The sequence below is a fragment of the Phascolarctos cinereus genome, unplaced genomic scaffold (genome assembly GCF_003287225.1).
Source record: "Phascolarctos cinereus isolate Bilbo 61053 unplaced genomic scaffold, phaCin_HiC Scaffold_1;HRSCAF=81, whole genome shotgun sequence".
NCBI lineage: Eukaryota > Metazoa > Chordata > Mammalia > Diprotodontia > Phascolarctidae > Phascolarctos > Phascolarctos cinereus.
Window position 1 is genome coordinate 283,954,120 of NW_027555514.1, and position 19,061 is coordinate 283,973,180.

The 19,061-nt window shown below is 53.5% G+C and overlaps 1 protein-coding gene across 5 annotated transcripts in view; it reads right to left on the reverse strand.

Annotated features, from left to right (window-relative positions):
* The window catches only part of MRTFA (myocardin related transcription factor A), a 151,437-nt gene that overhangs the window by 1,621 nt on the left and 130,755 nt on the right, over nucleotides 1-19,061 (reverse strand). For 4 of the 5 annotated variants that reach the window (XM_078147546.1, XM_020982676.2, XM_020982675.2 and 1 more), the window contains exons 3-13: nucleotides 14,643-14,698; nucleotides 12,521-12,596; nucleotides 11,372-11,533; nucleotides 9,354-9,529; nucleotides 8,092-8,244; nucleotides 4,226-4,476; nucleotides 3,828-3,993; nucleotides 2,273-3,238; nucleotides 628-762; nucleotides 357-530; nucleotides 123-183 (exon numbers count right to left, since the gene is read on the reverse strand). In XM_078147546.1, the coding sequence (XP_078003672.1) occupies nucleotides 123-183; nucleotides 357-530; nucleotides 628-762; nucleotides 2,273-3,238; nucleotides 3,828-3,993; nucleotides 4,226-4,476; nucleotides 8,092-8,244; nucleotides 9,354-9,529; nucleotides 11,372-11,533; nucleotides 12,521-12,596; nucleotides 14,643-14,698 (2,376 nt within the window). The remainder of the gene's footprint in view (nucleotides 1-122; nucleotides 184-356; nucleotides 531-627; nucleotides 763-2,272; nucleotides 3,239-3,827; nucleotides 3,994-4,225; nucleotides 4,477-8,091; nucleotides 8,245-9,353; nucleotides 9,530-11,371; nucleotides 11,534-12,520; nucleotides 12,597-14,642; nucleotides 14,699-19,061) is intronic. The other variant, XM_078147545.1, reaches the window with a different exon arrangement.

Sequence of the window (19,061 nt, forward strand, 5' to 3'; positions counted from 1 at the left end):
GGACTAAGCTGTGGCCCAGAGTGCTCCCCCCCTCCCAATCCCCTGGGGACCCCAGAGTCTGAAGGACACACCCCGAGCTAGCCACACCTTCACCAAGGGGGAGGGGAAGTGCCTGCCCTCACCTCCACTCTGGATGAGGATGTCAAAGAGATCATCCATCTGCTGGCTTGAGGAACCATTTTCCTGAGGAGAGAAAAGGGAAACAGTGGAAACGTGTGGCCTGCTGGGCCAGGCTCTCGGCCCCGTCCATCCAAGTGGCCAGTTCTGACAGCTGCTGTGATGGGCGCCTTCCCTGGCCCAGGGACTCTGCCCCCAGCCCTGCTGGATTTCTCGGGCCCACGTCCACCCACACTCACCTCCTGGGGCTTGGGCTGCTGCTTCACAGCCTCATCATAGCCAGGGGGCTCTTTCTTCACCAGGGTGGGCAGGCGGCTGGCCCCAGGAGCTGCCTCAAACAGTGTCTGAGACTGGTGGTCCAGCTCCATCTGGGAGGTCTGGAGGGCTGCTGGGGAACTGGGCTCTGAGGAGGCCTGGGAAGACAAAAGGAGACATCTGTGAGGAGAAGGCGAGCCGAGGATGGCCTTGGAGGCGGGGCGGACGTCCCCTCAGGAAAGAAGGGGCACGTACCTTCTTGGGCAGGCTGCTGGGCGTGGCCACACTTGCTTTCAAGGCAGTCTTGTGGAAGCCATTTGGAAAGAATGACTGCAGGCCAGGGGGGACTGAGAAGGGCAGGAGTGGGGACGGTCCCGGACTGGGCGGACCCTGCACACAGACAAGGAGAAGGGTCAGCAGCCCCTCAGCGACCAGTGCTCAGAAGAAGCCAGAGTCACATGCCTAAGCCTGCCCATCCTGGGCCCTGAGCAGCAGCTGCAGACGAGTTGTGGGGCAGGGGCGGGAGAGAAAGAGAAACACTGAGTAGAAGTCCAAAGTCAAGCCTTCATTTCAAAAGCGAGGAAACGGTCCAGACAGAGGGATTTGCCCAAACCCCACAGGTTTTAAATAAGAAATTCAAGCATAAATTGTGGCCAAGATTTGGTGGCCCTACAGGAGTCTGCTCAGCGTCCCCATCAGCAGGCCCCACACGGCCAAGCTCCTTGGGATCGGAGCCTGCAGCTGACAAAAGAAAAGACTGCACCGGGCGAGGCGTCTGATGAAGGGAAGGGGACGAGGAGACGCTGGCCACAACCCGTCCTCAGAAACCAGACTCTAAAGAGCCAGCCTGCAGGGAGGGGCCTGAGCCACCTTTACAGGCACTTAGGGGCTAATCCTTCCACATCTGTTAATAGCTCCTCGGTGCCAGACAATGTGTGTACAAACGAACAACGTGCAGAATAAACAGGAAGTCTAGCGGAGGCCAGGCCTGGGAATCCCAGGGGACTGGCCAAGGCTGACCCCACTTGCAGGAAGCCAGGGAGAGTGTCCCAGGCCTAGGGAGCAGTCAGAGAGAAGGCCTGGAGCCAAGAAATGGAGGGTCTTGTTCAGGAAGAGCCAGGAGGCCAGCGTGTCAGAAGACTGGAAACTGAGGAAGGGGCCAGTTCTGAAGAACTCTGACTACCAAAAAGCATTTTGTGTTTACTCCTGGAGGTGACAGGGAGCACTGCCGTTTACTGAGTAGGGGGTGACATGGTCAGACCCGAGCTTTAGTGACTGGACAGACTTGAGCCAGGTAGCACCCCACCCCCACCCCAAAGCAGGCTACCACTGTCCAGGCATGAAATGATGAGGGCCTGCACCAGGGCAGGGACAGGGTCAGAGGAGAAAAGGAGGCATATCTGAAAGATGCTGTGAAGTGAAATCAATAGGCTCTGGTAGCCCACTGAATGGGGGGGGGGAGGCAGCCTGTGTGACTCCAAGGATGGGAGCCGGGGGTGGGGATGGGGTGGATCCCGATGTCTACTGGACAACCCGTCTGAGATGTCTGAAAGGCAGCTGGTGGTCAGTGAGAGGTTAGGGCAGGAAAGGCAGAGACAGCCATTTCATCCATAGGAGCCAATGACCTCGCTCCATGTGCCCAGAACAGAGCCCTGAGGGCCCTCAGGGTTAGAGGAAGTGGTCTAGAGGGGGCTGCGGCAGGCAAAGGACACTGTCCTCAGGAGACAGTGAGAGGTCATACTGTAGGACCGACCTTCTGAGCTCCGAGGAGACTCAAGTAGGCCCTGGTCTGGGCTCCACGAGAGCCGGACAAAGTTGCCGTTTAAAAGGCTGATGAGCTCTGACCTTGTGCCTTCCGCCCTCCGATCCCACAGAGGAGGGGAGGGGATCAAGCTCTCACCTGGGAGGGGCTCTGGCCGCCGCCAGCTTCTCCAGGCTCCTCGTTGTCGGCCGAGTCCTCCGTGTCCCGCTTGGTCACGGTGAGGATGATGTGAGTCCCTGTGGCATCCGTGATGAGCCCTGGGGGAGGCCCTGGGAGGAGGCTGCTCAGGTCTGGTGCCAGGAGGCAGCTGGGAGGCTCCTCCTCAGGCAGCGCCTCCTGTTTCACCGTCACCGCCAGCACCGGTGCAGCGCTGGGCTCCGCGGATGGCCCCGTGAGCTGGCAGCTGGAGAAGCCGTCTTCCTGCTTCACCTGAGCCAGGAGGGCGGGGGCCGGCGGACGGGGAGCCGCCTGCTGGGCGCGCTTCTCTTGCTCCAGCTGCAGCCTCAGCATCTCCACCAGCTGCTGCTTCTGCTTGAGCATGCGCGTCAGCTCCTCGATCTGCTTGTCCTTCTCCTGCAGCATCTGGTCCTTGTCACGGCTCTCAAGGTCTCGGCCGAGCCGCTCGGCCCGGGCAGTGGTGCTCTCCTCCTTCACCAGGATCTGCACCGGGGACGCCTGCAGGGTGAGCTGCGTCAGGGGCGAGGTCACCATCTCCCCAAAGGCGTCGCCACCAGCACCGGTGGAGTTCTCATCGCCTGTGCTGAGCAGGGAGCGCTCTGAGGGCGTCGGAGACACCGGGGGCGTCGAGCCCGTGCTGCCGAACTTCACCATCCCGTTGCTGGTCACGGTGGCCACGACGACCTCGGTGGGCGCCAGGCCCGCGGCCATCAGGGCGGGGCCCGCACTCAGCCGGGCCGCCGGGAAGGCCACCACCACTTCCCCGGCTTTGGCGAGGATGGGGGCGGCCCCAGGCTTGGGGGCTCCGGAGGCGGAGCCGGGGACCCCCGCGTGTTCCTGATATGCCCGGAGGCGCTCAATCAGGTCTGTCTTGGTGCCCGAGACAGGGAGAGCTCTCATCTTCAGCTCCTGCTTCAGCTCGGCCACCTACATGGACCATAGGGAAGGGGTCACCAGGAGGTCCTGGGCAGCAGCAGCTCCCAGGCAGGACAGTTGTGGGAACCCAGGGGCTCCCGTGGCCAAATGCCAACCACGTCCCACAGCACCTTCCATCCACTGTCCCATAGGTCCCATCTGGGTTTCCCCTCGGTTTAGGCTGCTCTGACCCTCACCTGGCAGGTTCTGTGTTTGTAATGCAGGACAGACAGAACCCCTAAAAGCTGGAGCCAACAGGGAGAGGTGGGAGGCCTGGACCTGAACCTCTGCTCTGTCTCTCACATGCTGTGTTCCCTCCCCAGGCCTCAGTTGGCCACAATAAAAATAGGGAGACATGAAGCTGGTTTAGGGGGGCTGCCAATCAAAGCTGCACATTTTGTGATTAAAGACATTTATCCCAAGTGGGTTCTTTCATCCTCCAGACCAATGAAAGAGGAGAGATGCCCTCCCCAACACCAAGAACACACTCTGGAGAAGAGCCTGGGACCAAGGCCTGGGACTGCTTCCCGGCCCACGCAGGCCCTGGGGCAGAGGCGGGGGCTAAGGCTGGAACTAAAGAAAGGCTAGAAAAGAATTTTACCTTCATGTCATCCAGGTTGGAGGGAAGCGGGCCCAGTTTGCCAGTCACGGAGTTCTGGCGCACAAGGCCGGTGGGCCCCGGTGGGCCAGAGGCTGAGCTGCCCAGGGCAGCAGGGACAGCACGTAGAGAGGCAGGGCTGCTGCTACCTTGGGCCTCACCCACGGGCCTGGGGGCAAGGAAAGAGTCAAAAATGAAAACCTCCCAGATGCCAAAGCTCCCCCTCGTTCCTCTCCTGGATGGTGCTGGGCACAAAGGGGCCCAGAGCTGGCCTGCAAGAGGCTCAGCAGGGCTCCCAAGCTCCCTCACCCACAGGCCTCACAACCCAAAGGTGGTGACACTAGGGCTGCTGGGAGGGAACCTGAGCGCAGGGCGGAGTGAGGGCTGGGCAGGGGCCTCACTTGGGCGGGGCGGGCAGGATGGTCTGGTAGTTGTAGTGCTGCTGCTGCTGGTTGAGGATCTGGAGCTGGAGGAAGAGCTGCTGTTGCTGCAGGATCTTGGCGTAGGAGGAGTCCATGGGGGGCGCCCCTCTGTCCTGCTTCTGGTCAGGGGGGATGTACTGATGGTACTTGAGTTTTTTCACTTTGGGCTTCAGATCCTTGGCCTTCTTGCTGCGTGGGGGCTTCTCCCCTGGGGCCTTGGGCTGGCTTTGCTGACAGGAGGGCAGGAGAGGGAGGCGCGTGAGCCCGAGCCCACTCTGTCCTTTCCACCCCACGCCTGCCAAAGTCCACTCTGAGACTATCTAAAGGACTTCGAGGACCGGATGACCCACAAACCCCCGAGCTGCGGAGGGAGGGAACGCAAGGAGGTGAAAGCCACAGCGCTGCCCTCAAGGGGATGACAGTCTAATGAGGGAGAGAGGGAGAGACTCGACTACGATTCAGTGCCAGCAGAGTTCGGAGGAGCCTGAGAGCTTCCAGAAAGGCGTTACTTTTAGCTGGAGCCATCACAGAAGACTTCAAAGAGGAGGCAATGCTGGCAGAAAGGGGCCATGGTGGCCAAGGCACCGAGACAGCAGGAGGAGGGCAGGGGGGCTGCGACAAGGCCGGCTGAGCTGGAACACCCAGAGTGAGGCAGAAGTGCAGGTGCCAAAGACTCTGTGAGAGTCTCCCCCTACCCACTCCACCATCAAAAGGAGCCTAGGTGCCTGAATGTGGAGGAAGAACAGAGGCCTAGGATGACACAGAGTTAGAAGCTGGAGCACCCGGTGAAGGGCAGGAAAGAAATGGGGAAGGAAAAAGGGGCAGGCTGAAGAGGGAAGGTGCAGCTCAGCTCGGGACCTCAAGTATCAGCAAGACATCCAGGGAGAAGGGCAGCCACAGGCAGGCAGGGATGCAGGGCTGGAGATCACAAGAGGCCAGGATGGGACACATGAACTTGGGAACTCATGTCCTCTGTGCCATAACTGAGGGCCCGAGAACAGATGAGACTGCCTCTCAGGGAGGGGCCGTGGAGAGAAGACTGACAAGGGCATGGAGGGAGACACGGGGCCTCCTGACAGGCACCCAAGGGATCACTTAATGGTGGAATCAGTGGTGCAGGGTGGAAGACATGTCTCCCACCTCCCACTACATTACAGCATCAGTGGCCAGGGAAGGCAAAGGAGATGGGCTGGAGGACTCAAGCACAGGGCAAAGGAATTTAGAAGGAACAGGATGGGTAAAGACACAGAGCTGCCAAGGTGGAAGGGAAAGGAACCAAGACCGGTCTGGTTAGATTGTCATCATCGGATGATGACCTCTGTCATCAAAACCAACTCATGGCAGGGCCGGGCTCATGGGCAAAGGTCTGAAAGTGTTAGTGGGGGGAGCTGACTAGTCCAGGAGAGGCGAGTTGCCTGGAGATCATCTGGCCAGACTCAAAAGCAATTTTCTCCACAAAAATCACAGACCAGTGGTCAGTTGGCTATCCGAAGGCCTCCAGTCACAAGGAGCCTTCTCCATCCAATGCAGTTCACTCCACTCTGGGCAGCTCTAACGGTCAGAAGGTTTTTCCTTTGAGCCTAAGTCTGCCTTTCTGCAGCATCTTTCATTGCTCTGAAATTTGTCATCCGGAGCAAGGTGAATACAAGATGACCTTGAACTTCTCAGTAAATAAGAAGGGCCAATGTTATCTACCAAGCACACAAGGGATTGAGGAGTGTGTAAATCGTTGGGCAGAACTCTGGTGGGGTGTCAGTGAGAGCAGCTGTGAACCGCTAGCAAGCCCCAGAGCATGCGTTAATTGATAAACACACTGGCCAGGTGCCAGACTCTGGGCTAAGCACTGGCATTACAAAGAAAGCCCAAAGGCAGTCCAAGCTCGCCAGAAGCTCACGGTCTGAGTGGAGAGACAACATGCCAACAAGGAGGCATGACACAACAGAGACAGGATAAAGAGGACACAACGGGGAAAGGCACTCGCATTAAGAAAGGACTGAGAAAGGCTTCCCATAGAGGAATTTTAGTTGGGACTTGAACGAAGTCAGGAAAGCCAGGAAGTGGAGATGAGGAAGGGGAGAATTCCAGGCATGGAGGACAAAGACTGTCTGGAGCTGACACAGTATCTTGGGGGAGGAACAGCCAGGAGGCCAGCGTCACTGGATCTCAGACTGGTTGTATGGCTGTAAGAGAAGGGGTGGGGGGCCGCAGTTATGAGCAGCTAGATGAAGAGAGCACTGGACCTAGAGTCACAAAGACCTGAGTTCAGATCCACGCTTAGACACTTACTAGCTAGGTTACCACTGTGGGCAAGTCACTTAACATCTATCTGTCTCAGTTTCCCCATCTATAAAATCAGGATAACAACAGCACCTACCTCCCAAGGTTGCTGTGAAGATCAAATGGGATAACTGGAAAAGCACTAGCACAGTGCCTGGGACACAGTACTACATAAATATTAGCGATAATGATGTTGATGACAACGAAAGGCTTTGAATATCAAACAGAGCATTTTGTATTTCTTCCAAGAGACAACAGGAGCCACTGGAGTTTACTGAGCTGCAGGCGGCGTGATCAGACCCACACTCTGGTGGCTGAATGGAGGATACTCTGGAGAGGGGAGAGACTTGAGGTGGGCAGACCCACCTGCGGCTACGGCAATAGTCCAGGCATAAGGTGATGAGGGCCAGCAGCAGGGTGGGGGCACTGTCAGAGGAGACTGCAAAGGTCAAATGGACCAGAGAGGCTGCTGAGGTGAAATGGAGGAGAGAAGAGTGGAGGTGAAATGGAGGAGAGATGCTGCCGAGGTGAAACAGACCAGAGATGCTGCGGAGGTGAAAGGGACCAGAGACGCCGCCGAGGTGAAAGGGACCAGAGACGCCGCCGAGGTGAAAGGGACCAGAGACGCTGCCGAGGTGAAAGGGACCAGAGACGCTGCTGAGGTGAAAGGGACCAGAGACGCTGCAGAGGTGAAAGGGACCAGAGACACTGCTGAGGTGAAAGGGACCAGAGACGCGAGGTGAAAGGGACCAGAGACGCTGCCGAGGTGAAAGGGACCAGAGACGCTGCCGAGGTAAAAGGGACCAGAGACGCGAGGTGAAAGGGACCAGAGACGCTGCCGAGGTGAAAGGGACCAGAGATGCTGTGGAGGTGAATTCGACAGGTCTTGGCAACAGCTTGGACATGGAGGGGTGAAAGACCATGAGGAGTCCAGGAGGACTCTGAGGATGTAGAGAAATGGAACAGTGGTTAGGATCCAAGGAGGAGCCTGGCAAGGACAGGGGTGGGGTGGAGTGGAGAGACTGATAAGGGTGCTAGCCAGGGCATTACTGGAATAGCTGAGCAGATGCTCCAGGTACAGCAGCAAGGAAAATGAAGACAGAAGGACAGAAGGGAGCTGATGAGCCAGGAGACTAGAAGGAAAAGAGACTTGGGCACTGAAGGCCACCAAGAGGGTGAAGAGCTAGTTCAACAGGAGTAAGGGAATGGGGAAGGTAGATGTGGTCAGGAAAGGAGCTCAGAACTTCAGAATTTGGAAGTTAAACACGAGCACGAAGCAGGGCCAAGATGTGGCCCGACTTTGCATCCACAGCCTGTCTCCCTCTCACCTATATGAGGCAGTCAACAACTCTTTCTGCTAAGTATCCACTGCATCTCCTCCTGTCCCTCCCACAGATGTTTGTACCCATTATTTTTCCATGGGCCTTAGAGTCCTTCTCAGAAAGAGAAAGTCCAACACCAAGAGTTCTCGTGCCATCAGCTCCATGCGAGGGTGAAACCCCGCCAGAGATCTCTTCCCTCCCTCCCCCTTCCGTCTGACCCTGACACCCAAAAGTGGCTGCTGGTACCTTGATGAGTGTCGGGGTGGGCTTGGCAGTGGGAGCAGTACCTCCATTAGGGAGGCTGGGTGGCAGCAAAGGTGGAGCTGGCAGAGGAGACAGCTGCTCTGCCAGGAAAGCAGGTTCACTGGAGTCGGGGCACACTTGGAGCTGGGACACCACCTGAAGGGGAAGGAAGAATATGAGGACCAGCCTGAGAGCCCACAGACCCAGGAGGTCTGTCCACACTCTGGAGGATAGAGCACCATGGCAGCCAGAGGACTGGTCAGCACTGGCTCAGCGTAGACGGGGGAAGTGGGGTCAGAAGCAGCAGAAAAGCAGACGGAACCCTGCTGGCTAGAGAGACTCTGCTGGCAATGACTTCCCTAGCCAGTCTGAAGTTGTCCTCAATGGTCTGTGATAAACTGGCCAGGAGGACTGAGAGGGGGGCTGGGGTCACAACCCATGTATTTAGAGCTGCTTCCTTACAGCCTCCTTGAAAGGTCGGTAAAGTGTTATTACCTCAGTTTGACAGAAGAGGAAACTGGGGCTGTGTGAGGGGAGTGTCCTGGCCCAGACAGGATTTGGGTCTGGGTCTCCTGACTCTAAGGCCTCAGAGGGTCATGGATCCAGAGCTGGAAAAGACTTGGAGGCCACAGAGTCCAGCTCCTTCAGAGAAAGAAACTGAAGCCCAGAGAGGGGAAGGGCTTCGCTCAGGGTCAAACAGCAAGCCAGTGTCTGGAGGAAAAGATCTGAACGCCAGGCTTCCTGTTCCAGGTCTCTATCCACTAATGGCACGGAGGCAGAAGGATGGCTGGAGGATCAAAACTGTGCTCATGGCCACCATCAGCAGACTGGGGGGTGAGTGGGCCGGGCACAGGAAGCAGGGGCAGACCACAAAGGCCAGTACCTACAGCCAGAGGCCAGACAGCCTTCGCCACAGCCTGGGCTCAGGCCAACCATCTCCCTCCCCCTCACACAGAAGTCCACCGACACGCCTTCACAGAGCCTCCTAAGCTGGCTTTTGAGGCTACCTGTTCCAGCTGGGGTTTCCTAATGGGGGCAGAAGGAATTACAGGTGCCTTTTACAAATATAAAATTACAAATAAATTACCCACCAGCATAAAGGGACAACTATTTTTAAGACAGTCAAACCTTTCGGGATCACAGAACCCAATGCTTCAAGTTTTAACTATGAAGCCACTCTGGTTCTCAAAGGGGGAGCGACTCTGTCCAGTTCACACAGTACAGTAGCCAACTCTGGCCTGAGGAAGCGGCTGCCGTGATCTCACCTGAGGAGGGGACACAGAAATAGAAGTGGCCAGGGGCTCAGTGCCTCGACCCTCCAGCGGTGATGGTGCCGAACCCTGGGACTCATGGCTGGCTGGCTGCTCAGGGGACAGGGCATCACTGCTGTCCTCATCAAAGGAAGAGTTGTCAGCCACTTTGGGATAATTGACCTGTCCCACTGCAAAGAAAAGCCAGAGTCACGTGTCAGCACAGGGCCAATGAGGGAGGGTGTAGCCCCACTTATCCCAAGAGAGGATGGTAATAGGCCCACAGAAGCCAAGCAATGGCATCCTTTGCTCACCCAGCAGGGGAGGGGCATGGCAACCCCTCCACTTCTTCTTCCCAGGGCAGTCCCAGAAAAGCTCTTCTGGGTAAAAGAGAAATAAAAGTGCCTTTGCATCACCAAGTGCCCCGCCCTGGGAGAGGGGAAGAGCTCTCTGTGTTTTTGTCCCCACTTTCAGTTCCTCATTAAGTCCCTTCTCATTTCCATCTTCTTAGTCGCCTGGAGACCAAAGTCTCTCCAAACTTGGTGGCCTTTTCCTGCCCTCAGGCCTGGAGCCACAACCAGACTTTCATTTGTCTAGAGACTCACATAAACTGCTTTTCCTTCTAAGGAAATGCACAGGGGAACTGGAGCAGGGTGTCACTGAAAGAATCCTCAAGAAAAACCCAAAGGTGCCTCACTCCGATCACACCTTTCCTCAATGGCAACGAGGAGGAGGAGGACGTCTCTTGGCCAGAGGTACAACTTCCCAGCAGCACAGAAAGAGACTCTTCCTCCTCCTCGGGAAAATGATGAGCTCTACAGGCCAGCTGAGTGAGTCTCCTCAAGGGCAAGGAGCAGGCTCAGGAGGCCTCGGCCTGGAAACCCCAGGGCTATGAGGGAAGGCAGAGAAAGTGAACAGGGAACCCAGGCAGAAAGATTCCCACCACAACCTCCGAATCAGGCCAGAGACGCATCAGAGCTGCTGATGGGGGAGAGGGAAGGGGCTGAGACGGACTGACGGCCAGATCCCGCTTATTCCATCTGTGCGCCTCTACAGGACCTGCCCAGAGGGACTCTCACCACTGCAGAGAGGCCAGAGGTGGCCTGCTGGCCATGAACTTAGGTCATTAGGTATAGGGAGGAAACTGTGCAAATCCATGACAAAACATGCAGGTGGCAGCTCTACCCAGTCTCCCTCGGCAAGACCCAGAGAAGGCTCCTCCTAAGGCTCAGGACACAGGGAGGATTCTGCCAAGCTGCCTGCTTCCTGCCCCCATGGCCCGTCCTCCTGCAAGGGCCAGGGTGATCAAGGCAGGGAACTGTGAACCCCATCACTGGCACTGCACCACGGCCTGTTTTCAGGCCTTATCATTTTGCCATCCTCGGGGAGCCTCTGTCCCTAGAGCCTCAGCAGACAGCATAGCAAAGGGCACAAGGATAGGTCCCTGGCATTAGGGGCAAGTGTGCTGGGCTGGGGTGGAGGCTTCTCCTGGGCAGGAATCTAAAAGTCCTTTCTACGCAGAGCAATTCAATCTCACCTCCTTTCACTGCAGAACATGTTGTGTTGGAAGGCTTTTGCACAAGGTGAGCCCTAGAAACTCAGGCCCAGCTCAGGAAGCAGCTGTCAGAAAAACTCCCATGTGCCCACATGTGTACTGTTACTATGTGACCCTACTAGCACAAGAGAGGGTCGTATGGGGAGGGCTTTTTCCAGGACTGAGAACACTGTAACCCTAAGTCTGAAAGTGTCAGGGCTCCCAAGAGATGGCTCAGCAGGGAAGGACAGCGACTCTGCAGAACCCAAGGGCCGGCTCTGCCCATCGTCCTCCTGGAAAGGGAGGACTGACCTGCCCTTCTTTCCATTTCTCTATCAAGCACCAAGAGCCAAGGGGTCTTCGGATGTTGACACTACCAAGGTGCCTCTCAGGGTCCCGAGTCGCCTTGATTTCCTCGCAGATTTGGCTCTTAAGAGCCTTGGCCTTGCCCTGGCCTTTGAGGCCCTGCCCCTCCCCAGCCAGTCAAGCACCTCCTTACCGATGATGGCCTCCTTCAGACTGGACTCCACCGGAAGGATATTCTTCTCCACCAGTTCCATGGGGCCTGGCCGCTGGGCAATCTTCTCGTTGAGGTCATCAGCCAGCCGGGCTCTCTTCAGTTTTAGCTGTTTAGCTTGGAGGGAAGGTTCAGCTGAGGTCTCTGCTCATAAGGAGAGGGGATGAGGCAGCATTAGGACCCCTGGCCCTGTCCTGAGGACATCAGAGCAGCTGTCCTTTCTTTCTGGGAAGGAGCAAGGATAGCTACACACACCCGTCTCCTATTCACCTTGAATTTGAGTGGGTCACAGAACAAGAGTTTGCCAACCTGAAGGCTACCCAGGGACCAAAGCTCCACTGGAATAGAGACAAATTCCTGCCTAAGAAACAGGACATAGCTGCACCCCTGTTGGTGAGCTGGGAAATGGGAGGCCTGGGTTCTGGTCTAGCTCTGCCCCCATTTCGCTATGTGCTTAGACAAGTCATCTCTGCTCTGGGCCTCAGGTAGTCTCATCTGCAAACTAACAGGGCTGGACAGAAAGGCCTTTTACCACCAAAATCAAACAGTTGTTTCTGCAGAGGCCAATCTGCTGCTACTCTTTGGTCCAAACCCTAGCGAGAGACAATGTGGAAGCGATGGCATGGCTAGTGCCAGCTTCTGAAAATCAAGAGAAGTTTCACAGAATGCATTTGTTTTAGTCACATTTGAAGGAAAAGTAAGGCATGGATGGGTAGAGGGGATACAATCAGTACCAAGAAATGGTGGGAGAAAATGGCTAATGAATTGCACAGAAAAAAGAATCAACACCAAAGGCCGGTGCCTCCCTGAGAATTCTAAAGCAGAAACTCTGGTTGAGGCAGCTTGGCGAGGCAGGGTATGAGAGCACGGCCAGCTCTTCAGCCAGAAACATGGAGTAGGAGGAGGAGGAAGTCAGAGGGGAGCAGTGTCCTTGTCAGGGCCCAGCGATTTCCTTCTCTGAACCTTGGGATTCTTAGATCTGTGAAAGGAGGGGCCTGGACCGGCTGAGCTTTGAGGTCTTTCTAGGATTAAAATCCATTATTAATAAATGCTGACTGAATATATTCCTGGGGCAGTTGATCAGAGAAAGTTAAGATTTCTTCTCTTGGATACCCTCCCTTCTACACAAACCTTCCAAAATGTGCATCCTGACCAGCTCTGATCTCTCTGGCCTCGAACGGATCTTCCGTTTCAAATAGTCTTCTGTCTATTAAAGCAAAAGCAAAAAGAAAGAGAAGTTCAAGTCGGGTATTCCAACCTAAGGAAAGCAGCCTGGGCTATGTCACTCGGACGGTTCACAGGCTCCCCCAGGCCTGCCATGGGACCGCTCGGGACTAAAAGGGGCCCACGCTGGCAAGGTCACGTGAAGCCAGTGGCCTCAGCCTCCACCTGCACTTGCTAGCTTAATCCACAGCCCAGTTTTTTCCCCCCCAAGATTCCTTGATTCTCTTAGATTCTGACCGATTTACTGGTGCTGAAACCACACCATTCTAATGTAGTGTCCACAAGCACAGAGATCTCATCTCAAGAGTCTTCCCCCAGGTTATGTCAGCCCCCTCCCAGTGCAGGCCCACCAAGTCCTGGGGCCCCAGGCTCCTGCCTTGATGTCCTCCAACTGAGCTCACCTGCCTTTGTGCTCCGGGCCTGTAGAGCCAGCCAGACTATCTGGAGAAAGCTCAACCCTAATGGCCCCAGCAGACAACTTTGAAAAGCTGTGGCCTTCAGCGCCCTCAGCTCGGGAAGGCCCTGGGCTGCAGCCACAGCTCATATTTTGCCAGCACCTGAAGGCTTACACACACAGCACTTTCTTCACAGCCATTCTGTGAGGGCTGGTACCAGTACTGATGTCTCTACTGCCTAAACAAAGAATTGGAGACTGCAGGAGGACAAATGGCTTCCCTGGAGTCACAGGCCCTCTGACCCTAAGTCCAGAACTCCCTCTGCACTATGATGCTGCCGGTTAAGAAGGCTTTTGGAAATGGAATTGAAAGGTTCCCAGTTCAGCTCCTCAGGCTCTACAGGAAAACAGCTCAGAGGAATGAAGAGAAGGCATCCCAAGCCCCCATCAAGTTTGGCTTCTCGGTACTTGGCTCTGATGTGAAGTGGCAGGTGCATTCTGGACCCTCCCTTTTCCCTCATCACAATGTTGGTCTGGGAATCAAGAGATCTAGGTTTTTCATCTGCCCCAGACAAGGAAGTTCACCATTCTGGGCCTCAGTTTCCCCCCTCTCTAACATGAAGAGGATAGGGCTTTGAAGCATTAAAGAAACATAACTGTAACTGAGACAGTGGGGAAGAATGGAAAGGGTAATGGATTTGGACCCGGTTTGACATTCCTGTCCTGACACCTCAGCCGGGTAACCTTGAACTTTCCTATAGAATATGAATCCCAATCTTGGTGAAGCTTTCACTGTGGAGATGTCAGGAATCATTATGATCTTGCAGTCAAGTGAAAGCTATTTTCAAATCCTCATCACTCAAGAGCCATGGCCTCGGGCTTGGACTGACTCAGCTATGAGCTGGGGGACTCCATCTCAGGCCTTGGACTAGATCAGGACTAGAACCTCAAGGCTGCAGGTTCCCCCCACCCTTGGACTAGATCACCTTGGGGTCTCTTCCAGCACTGCTTCTAGGATTCCTCTCACCCATTTAAAGAATCCATCAAAAGCTCTGGTTGTACACAGCTGTCTCCAAAGGAGCCTCTGGGGCTTCTATCACCCATGTTAAGTTAAGTGAAAGGCAGACCGCGGGAGCCTGTCTAGGGGGTTTCCCCACTGGGCAGCTCGCAAACAAAGACCTTGGCTTTCCAGAGCCTCTGTGAAATCTCTGGCCCCGAGGTGGTCAGGAATCCAGCCCCACAAAGATGCCTGCTCCATGGGACATGGAGGTGGCAGGCTTCAGCTGCTTTATACAAAAGTGCTAACCTGATTAAAGCTTTGTAACCCTTTTTAACCACACCGGCCATGCTGCCAGAGGGAAAGACTACTCAAGAAATGGGGTGAGAAGTGGGATTCAGGATGGGAAGACGGTGGAAGAAGAGTCCAAATTTCTGCATCAACATACTGAGCTGGGTCCAGCTCTCACTCCAAGGACGTTCCATTTAACTGCCCCAGGAAAGTGTGGAAAGGCCAGGATGGGCACTACAAGAGTGCAGGAAAGAAAGACAACTTTAGACCCCGGGCTGGGGCTCCTATCCAAGCAGCAGCCACAAAAAGACAGCTGAAGAGCTTTGGAGAAACACACAGTGCCTTACCCGGGCCCGCTCCAAGCTCCTTCTCTGCTCATGAAACGCAGCTGGACTTTTCAGAGCTGTTGGAAAGAAGAAAAATGTCAAAGAGGAACAGCTCCAGAGAGGAGCTTTCTGACCCTTCTGCCTGCGTCTCCTCCTCACCAGGCTCAGTGACTCTAACCACCAGGCCCATCTGCAGAGTCACTGCCTCAGTCCAGGCCCCCCTCACCTCTCTGACCACATTCCCACTAGCGTTTCCTACCTGGTCTCCCTACCTCAAACGTCTTTCCTCGCTAAACTGTGATTTAAGCCTCAGCTTTTCTGTCTGTAAAATGGATACAATACCACATCCCTCACAGAGTGGCTGTGAGGAAAGTACTTTGTAGCTGAAAGTAGCTTAAGAAAAGTAAGCTCTCCATTTCTGCTTTTGTGGCTGTAGCTCAGGACCTTTCTTGATTGACCTGATTTTCCCTAAGTGCAGATTTAACCACCTACTGTCCAGGCTAGGCTCCAACATCGACTCCTGTCTGGCCATTAAAGCTCTTCACCATCTGGCCCCAGACTAGCTTTCCAACCTCATTAGACATTCAGTCCTCCTCTGTCAGCGAACTAGCCTCTCAAGCCCTCATCACAGCACACCATTTACCACTTCCATGTCTTTGCACGGGCTGGCCTGAGTGCCTAAAATACCTTCCTCCTCCTCATCTCTTCCTTCAGGACTCAGCTTAAGCACCATCTTCTACATCAGGATGTCAAATTCAAATAGTTGTTTGGTCACTTTTCAGTTGGGTCCAACTGTTCCTGACCCCATTTGAGGTTTCCTTGGCAAAGATACTGCAGCAGTCCACCATTTCCTCCCCCAGGTCATCTTACAGATAAGGAAACTGAGACAAACAGGGTTATACTGGGTCACACAGTAGTTAAGTGTCTGAGGCTGAATTTGAACTCAGGTCTTTCTGACTCCAGGCCTAGTGCTCCATCCACTGTGCCACCTAGCTGCCCAAATAGGACAGAGGACAACTAAACTGCAAGGATCCTTACAGGTGCACATTTAATTTTTTTTTTTAAAAATCCACACATTAACCTTATCTGTGTTGTGCTTTTATTAATTTTGTTAAATATTTCCCAATTGCTCTTCCCAATCTTAACAAAATGGTCACCACACCAATACTCGTCAAAATAAATATTCGAAGCCAGCTCTCCCCCGGCTCCTGGTCTGGCATTCCCCTACACTGTCCATGAATCCTTTTTCTTTAACTTCTACCAGGAATTAGGCATTTCACTTGACTGGGTTGAAGTATTACATGTCACAGTGTTACTCAAATTAGCCTGTACCTCATCTCCAAAGAGCTTGTCCAAGCATTTTACAGCTACTATTTACTTAACCATGCCAAGACTCACCGGGCAAGAGCTGGCTCCAGGAGCTTAGGGGGCAGTGGAGTTAGAGACCCTGAGTGCAAACCCTGACTCTGTCAGCTCACTCTCGGGCTGCTTTTGGGCTCGCATCCCTCACTGATGACCAGAGCCTGTGAGGTCCCCCTGTGATCCTAGGGCTTTCGAGGTCCCTTCCGGCTCCAAGTCTAGACTCTCGTGCCTCACTGAGGTGAGGCATCCACTCTGGGCGCCTCCACTCTCAATACAACCCAGTACAGAGGCTGCCTTCTGGTTCCCATGGAGGCTCCAGAGCAGCTTCTGAGGGTGGGGATGATACAAGACCCAAGCAGCTCTCAACAGCCTTGCTGTGAGTCCAGAAGGACAGTGACAGAGGGACCGTGGTTTCAGACACCTCTCTGGCAGATGAGGGGCAGCAAGTCTTGACTCACTACAACTAAGTGGGGAACAACAGGGAGGAGAGTGAAATGTACAAGACTGTGGTTAGTTTCACATCTGGGCAGAGGGGTTTCAGAGCAATTGTGAAACCACGGAGACCGCTTCTGCTCTGGAACTGGCTGGCGTTAGGAAGGAGGAACAAGGCCACTCCCTGGCTGTAGCCTCCAGGTCTCCTCTCCCTTCCGAGGGCCGAGTCTTGCGTCTGATCAGCTCAGCTGCCTCGGCTCATCAGCAGAAGGACAGTGGCCGTTCATTCAACACATACTTCAAAAGCTTATCTGTCGAGGTGGTTAATGTGTCTTCAAAGGAGAGCTCACATTCCCAGCTTTCAGCAGCAGGGGGCGTTCTGCGTTTATCAAAAAGCCAGAAGACCTACCCCGCCTCCTCCCAGAATACTCACACATATACAGAGTAACAAGTTAGTCTGAAGAAACAGACTTTACATTTCCCTCTGGTTAGCCAATCAATCAATCATTCAGTAACCATGGCACAAACGCAGGGCCTGCAGAGATCATCTAATCTAAACCATTCATTTTACAGATGAGGAAACTGAGCCCAAAGAGGGCCAGGTCACCCAGCCGGTGAGCCGCCAATCAGCATTGTCGTCATCCCCCCCCCCCCCCCCCCCCCCCCCCCCCCCCGCCCTAGGTTGACTGCCTTGTAGTCTTGGCTCTATATGGGCCAGGTATCCTGGTATAGTAGGAAGGGCACCAAAGACGAATCAGGATATCGGCCTAGATCTTGCCCTAGCCTTACCTCTAACGTGCTGTGTGATAAAGTCTGTCTCCCACTCCCCACCTTCCTGAGCAAATAAGTGGAAATAAGAGAGATACCCATCAACTGGGAATGGCTGAACAAACTGTGGTACATGAATGTTATGGGAAATTACTGTGCTGTAAATGAATACAGAGAAGCCTGGACAGATCTATGTGAACTGACGCAGAGCGTACTACAGAGCCAAGAAAACAAAGCACACAGTACCCAGGACAGTGCACATGGCGAGAACCATGGATACAAGTCAAGAGTGAGAGCTACAGATTCACAAGGAACAAGCCTTGCTCCAAAGCTGAGGGACAAGAAGGCACCTGACCCCGTCCTTCCAAGAGGTGGGAGGCCCACAAATGTGGTATACTGCACCTAAGACTTTTTCCAATGGATGATGAGTTATGCTGATTTCTTTTCCTCTTTTTTCTTTAAAAAAAAAAAGTTACTTGTTATGTGGCTGTTTGGGAAAGGGGTGGGAAGTGATACTGAGGGAAATTATGGTGATGTTAAAAAAAATGACATCAATAAAAACTTGTTCTGAAAAGAATTAGAGATCTTTTAATGTCCCCTCCAGTTCTAGGAATCTGTAAGTAGAAGGTAAAAATAACACCAACATTGGAGTGTGCCATTTCACTAAAACAAGTTACATGACATAGATCCAAAGGACAAATTATTACATTTTGTATGCAAAGTAAAAGAGTGGGCACCACTGATGAGGAGAGGTCCTGCCAGCTCTGCTGCAGAAGCTCGTCCTGGGGCTTTATGTGCACTCTGTACAAAATCTTCTCTTTGGTAGCTTAGCTTAACTGGTTAATAATGACAAGGATGAAGGAAAAGAGAATCAGAGAAACGGTATGTGAGTTTTACACGGCACTTTAACGTATTGTGTGTGGTGGTGTTGTCATTGTTATTTTTTAACAAAAAACTTTGCCAACATAAGCTCATTTGATTCCCCACAAAAAATCCATATGGTGGGTTCTATTATTACCCCCATTTTACAGATGTGGAACACGAACCTAGGACTTGACCACAAGACCAGTCCACTACCTACTGTGCTCTACTGCATCACAGTCATGTGCTTCAATGTGTTTGATCATGTGTGGACCAGTTACTTTCACTCTCTATGGCTGTCAACTCTATCCCTGGCCTGACTATATCCTCAGTATCAAGGAAAAATTATTACAAATGCCACTTGGGGGGGGGGAGTCCAAGTATACACTTACTAAAGGTAGGCCACAAAGGAAAGGATATTACTAATAAATACCAACCAGAAACTCCTATCAAAAGAAGGACACTGTTACATAAGAGAGGGGTTTTTCCCTCTAGCTCTGAGGAAAAAAAACACTTGGTAAATGAGGACGAAGGGCCACATGGATGCAGGCCTGAGTTCAGATGAGGAAGTGAATCTGTTCAATAAGCAGAAGGCATGCACTTGATTAAGTAGGCTACCTTGGCTGACGAAGGGCACAGAAGGCCATAATCATTACAGATGCATTTGCAGAGATGAATTCTGCTGGTGAAAAGCTTTCTTGGCTTGTACAAATTGATGCAGAGTTAAAAAAATAAAAAGGCAGAATCAGAACAACACTCAATCAACCACAATGTAAATAATCAATCAGCAAGCATTTATTAAATGCCTACTACATGCCAGGCACAGTACTAGGCTATGAACATACAAATACCAAAGCGGGCCAGCCATTAGCTCCCATAAGTCTGACTGTGTGATCTTTGTGGTGATGACCTTCAGTCTCCCATCACCAACTACTTACATTTTAAAGAAGGATGACTGTGCAGAACAGTGCTCGTCATCCCCATCCCCCTGACAGACTTGCAGATTCCTGTTCAAGG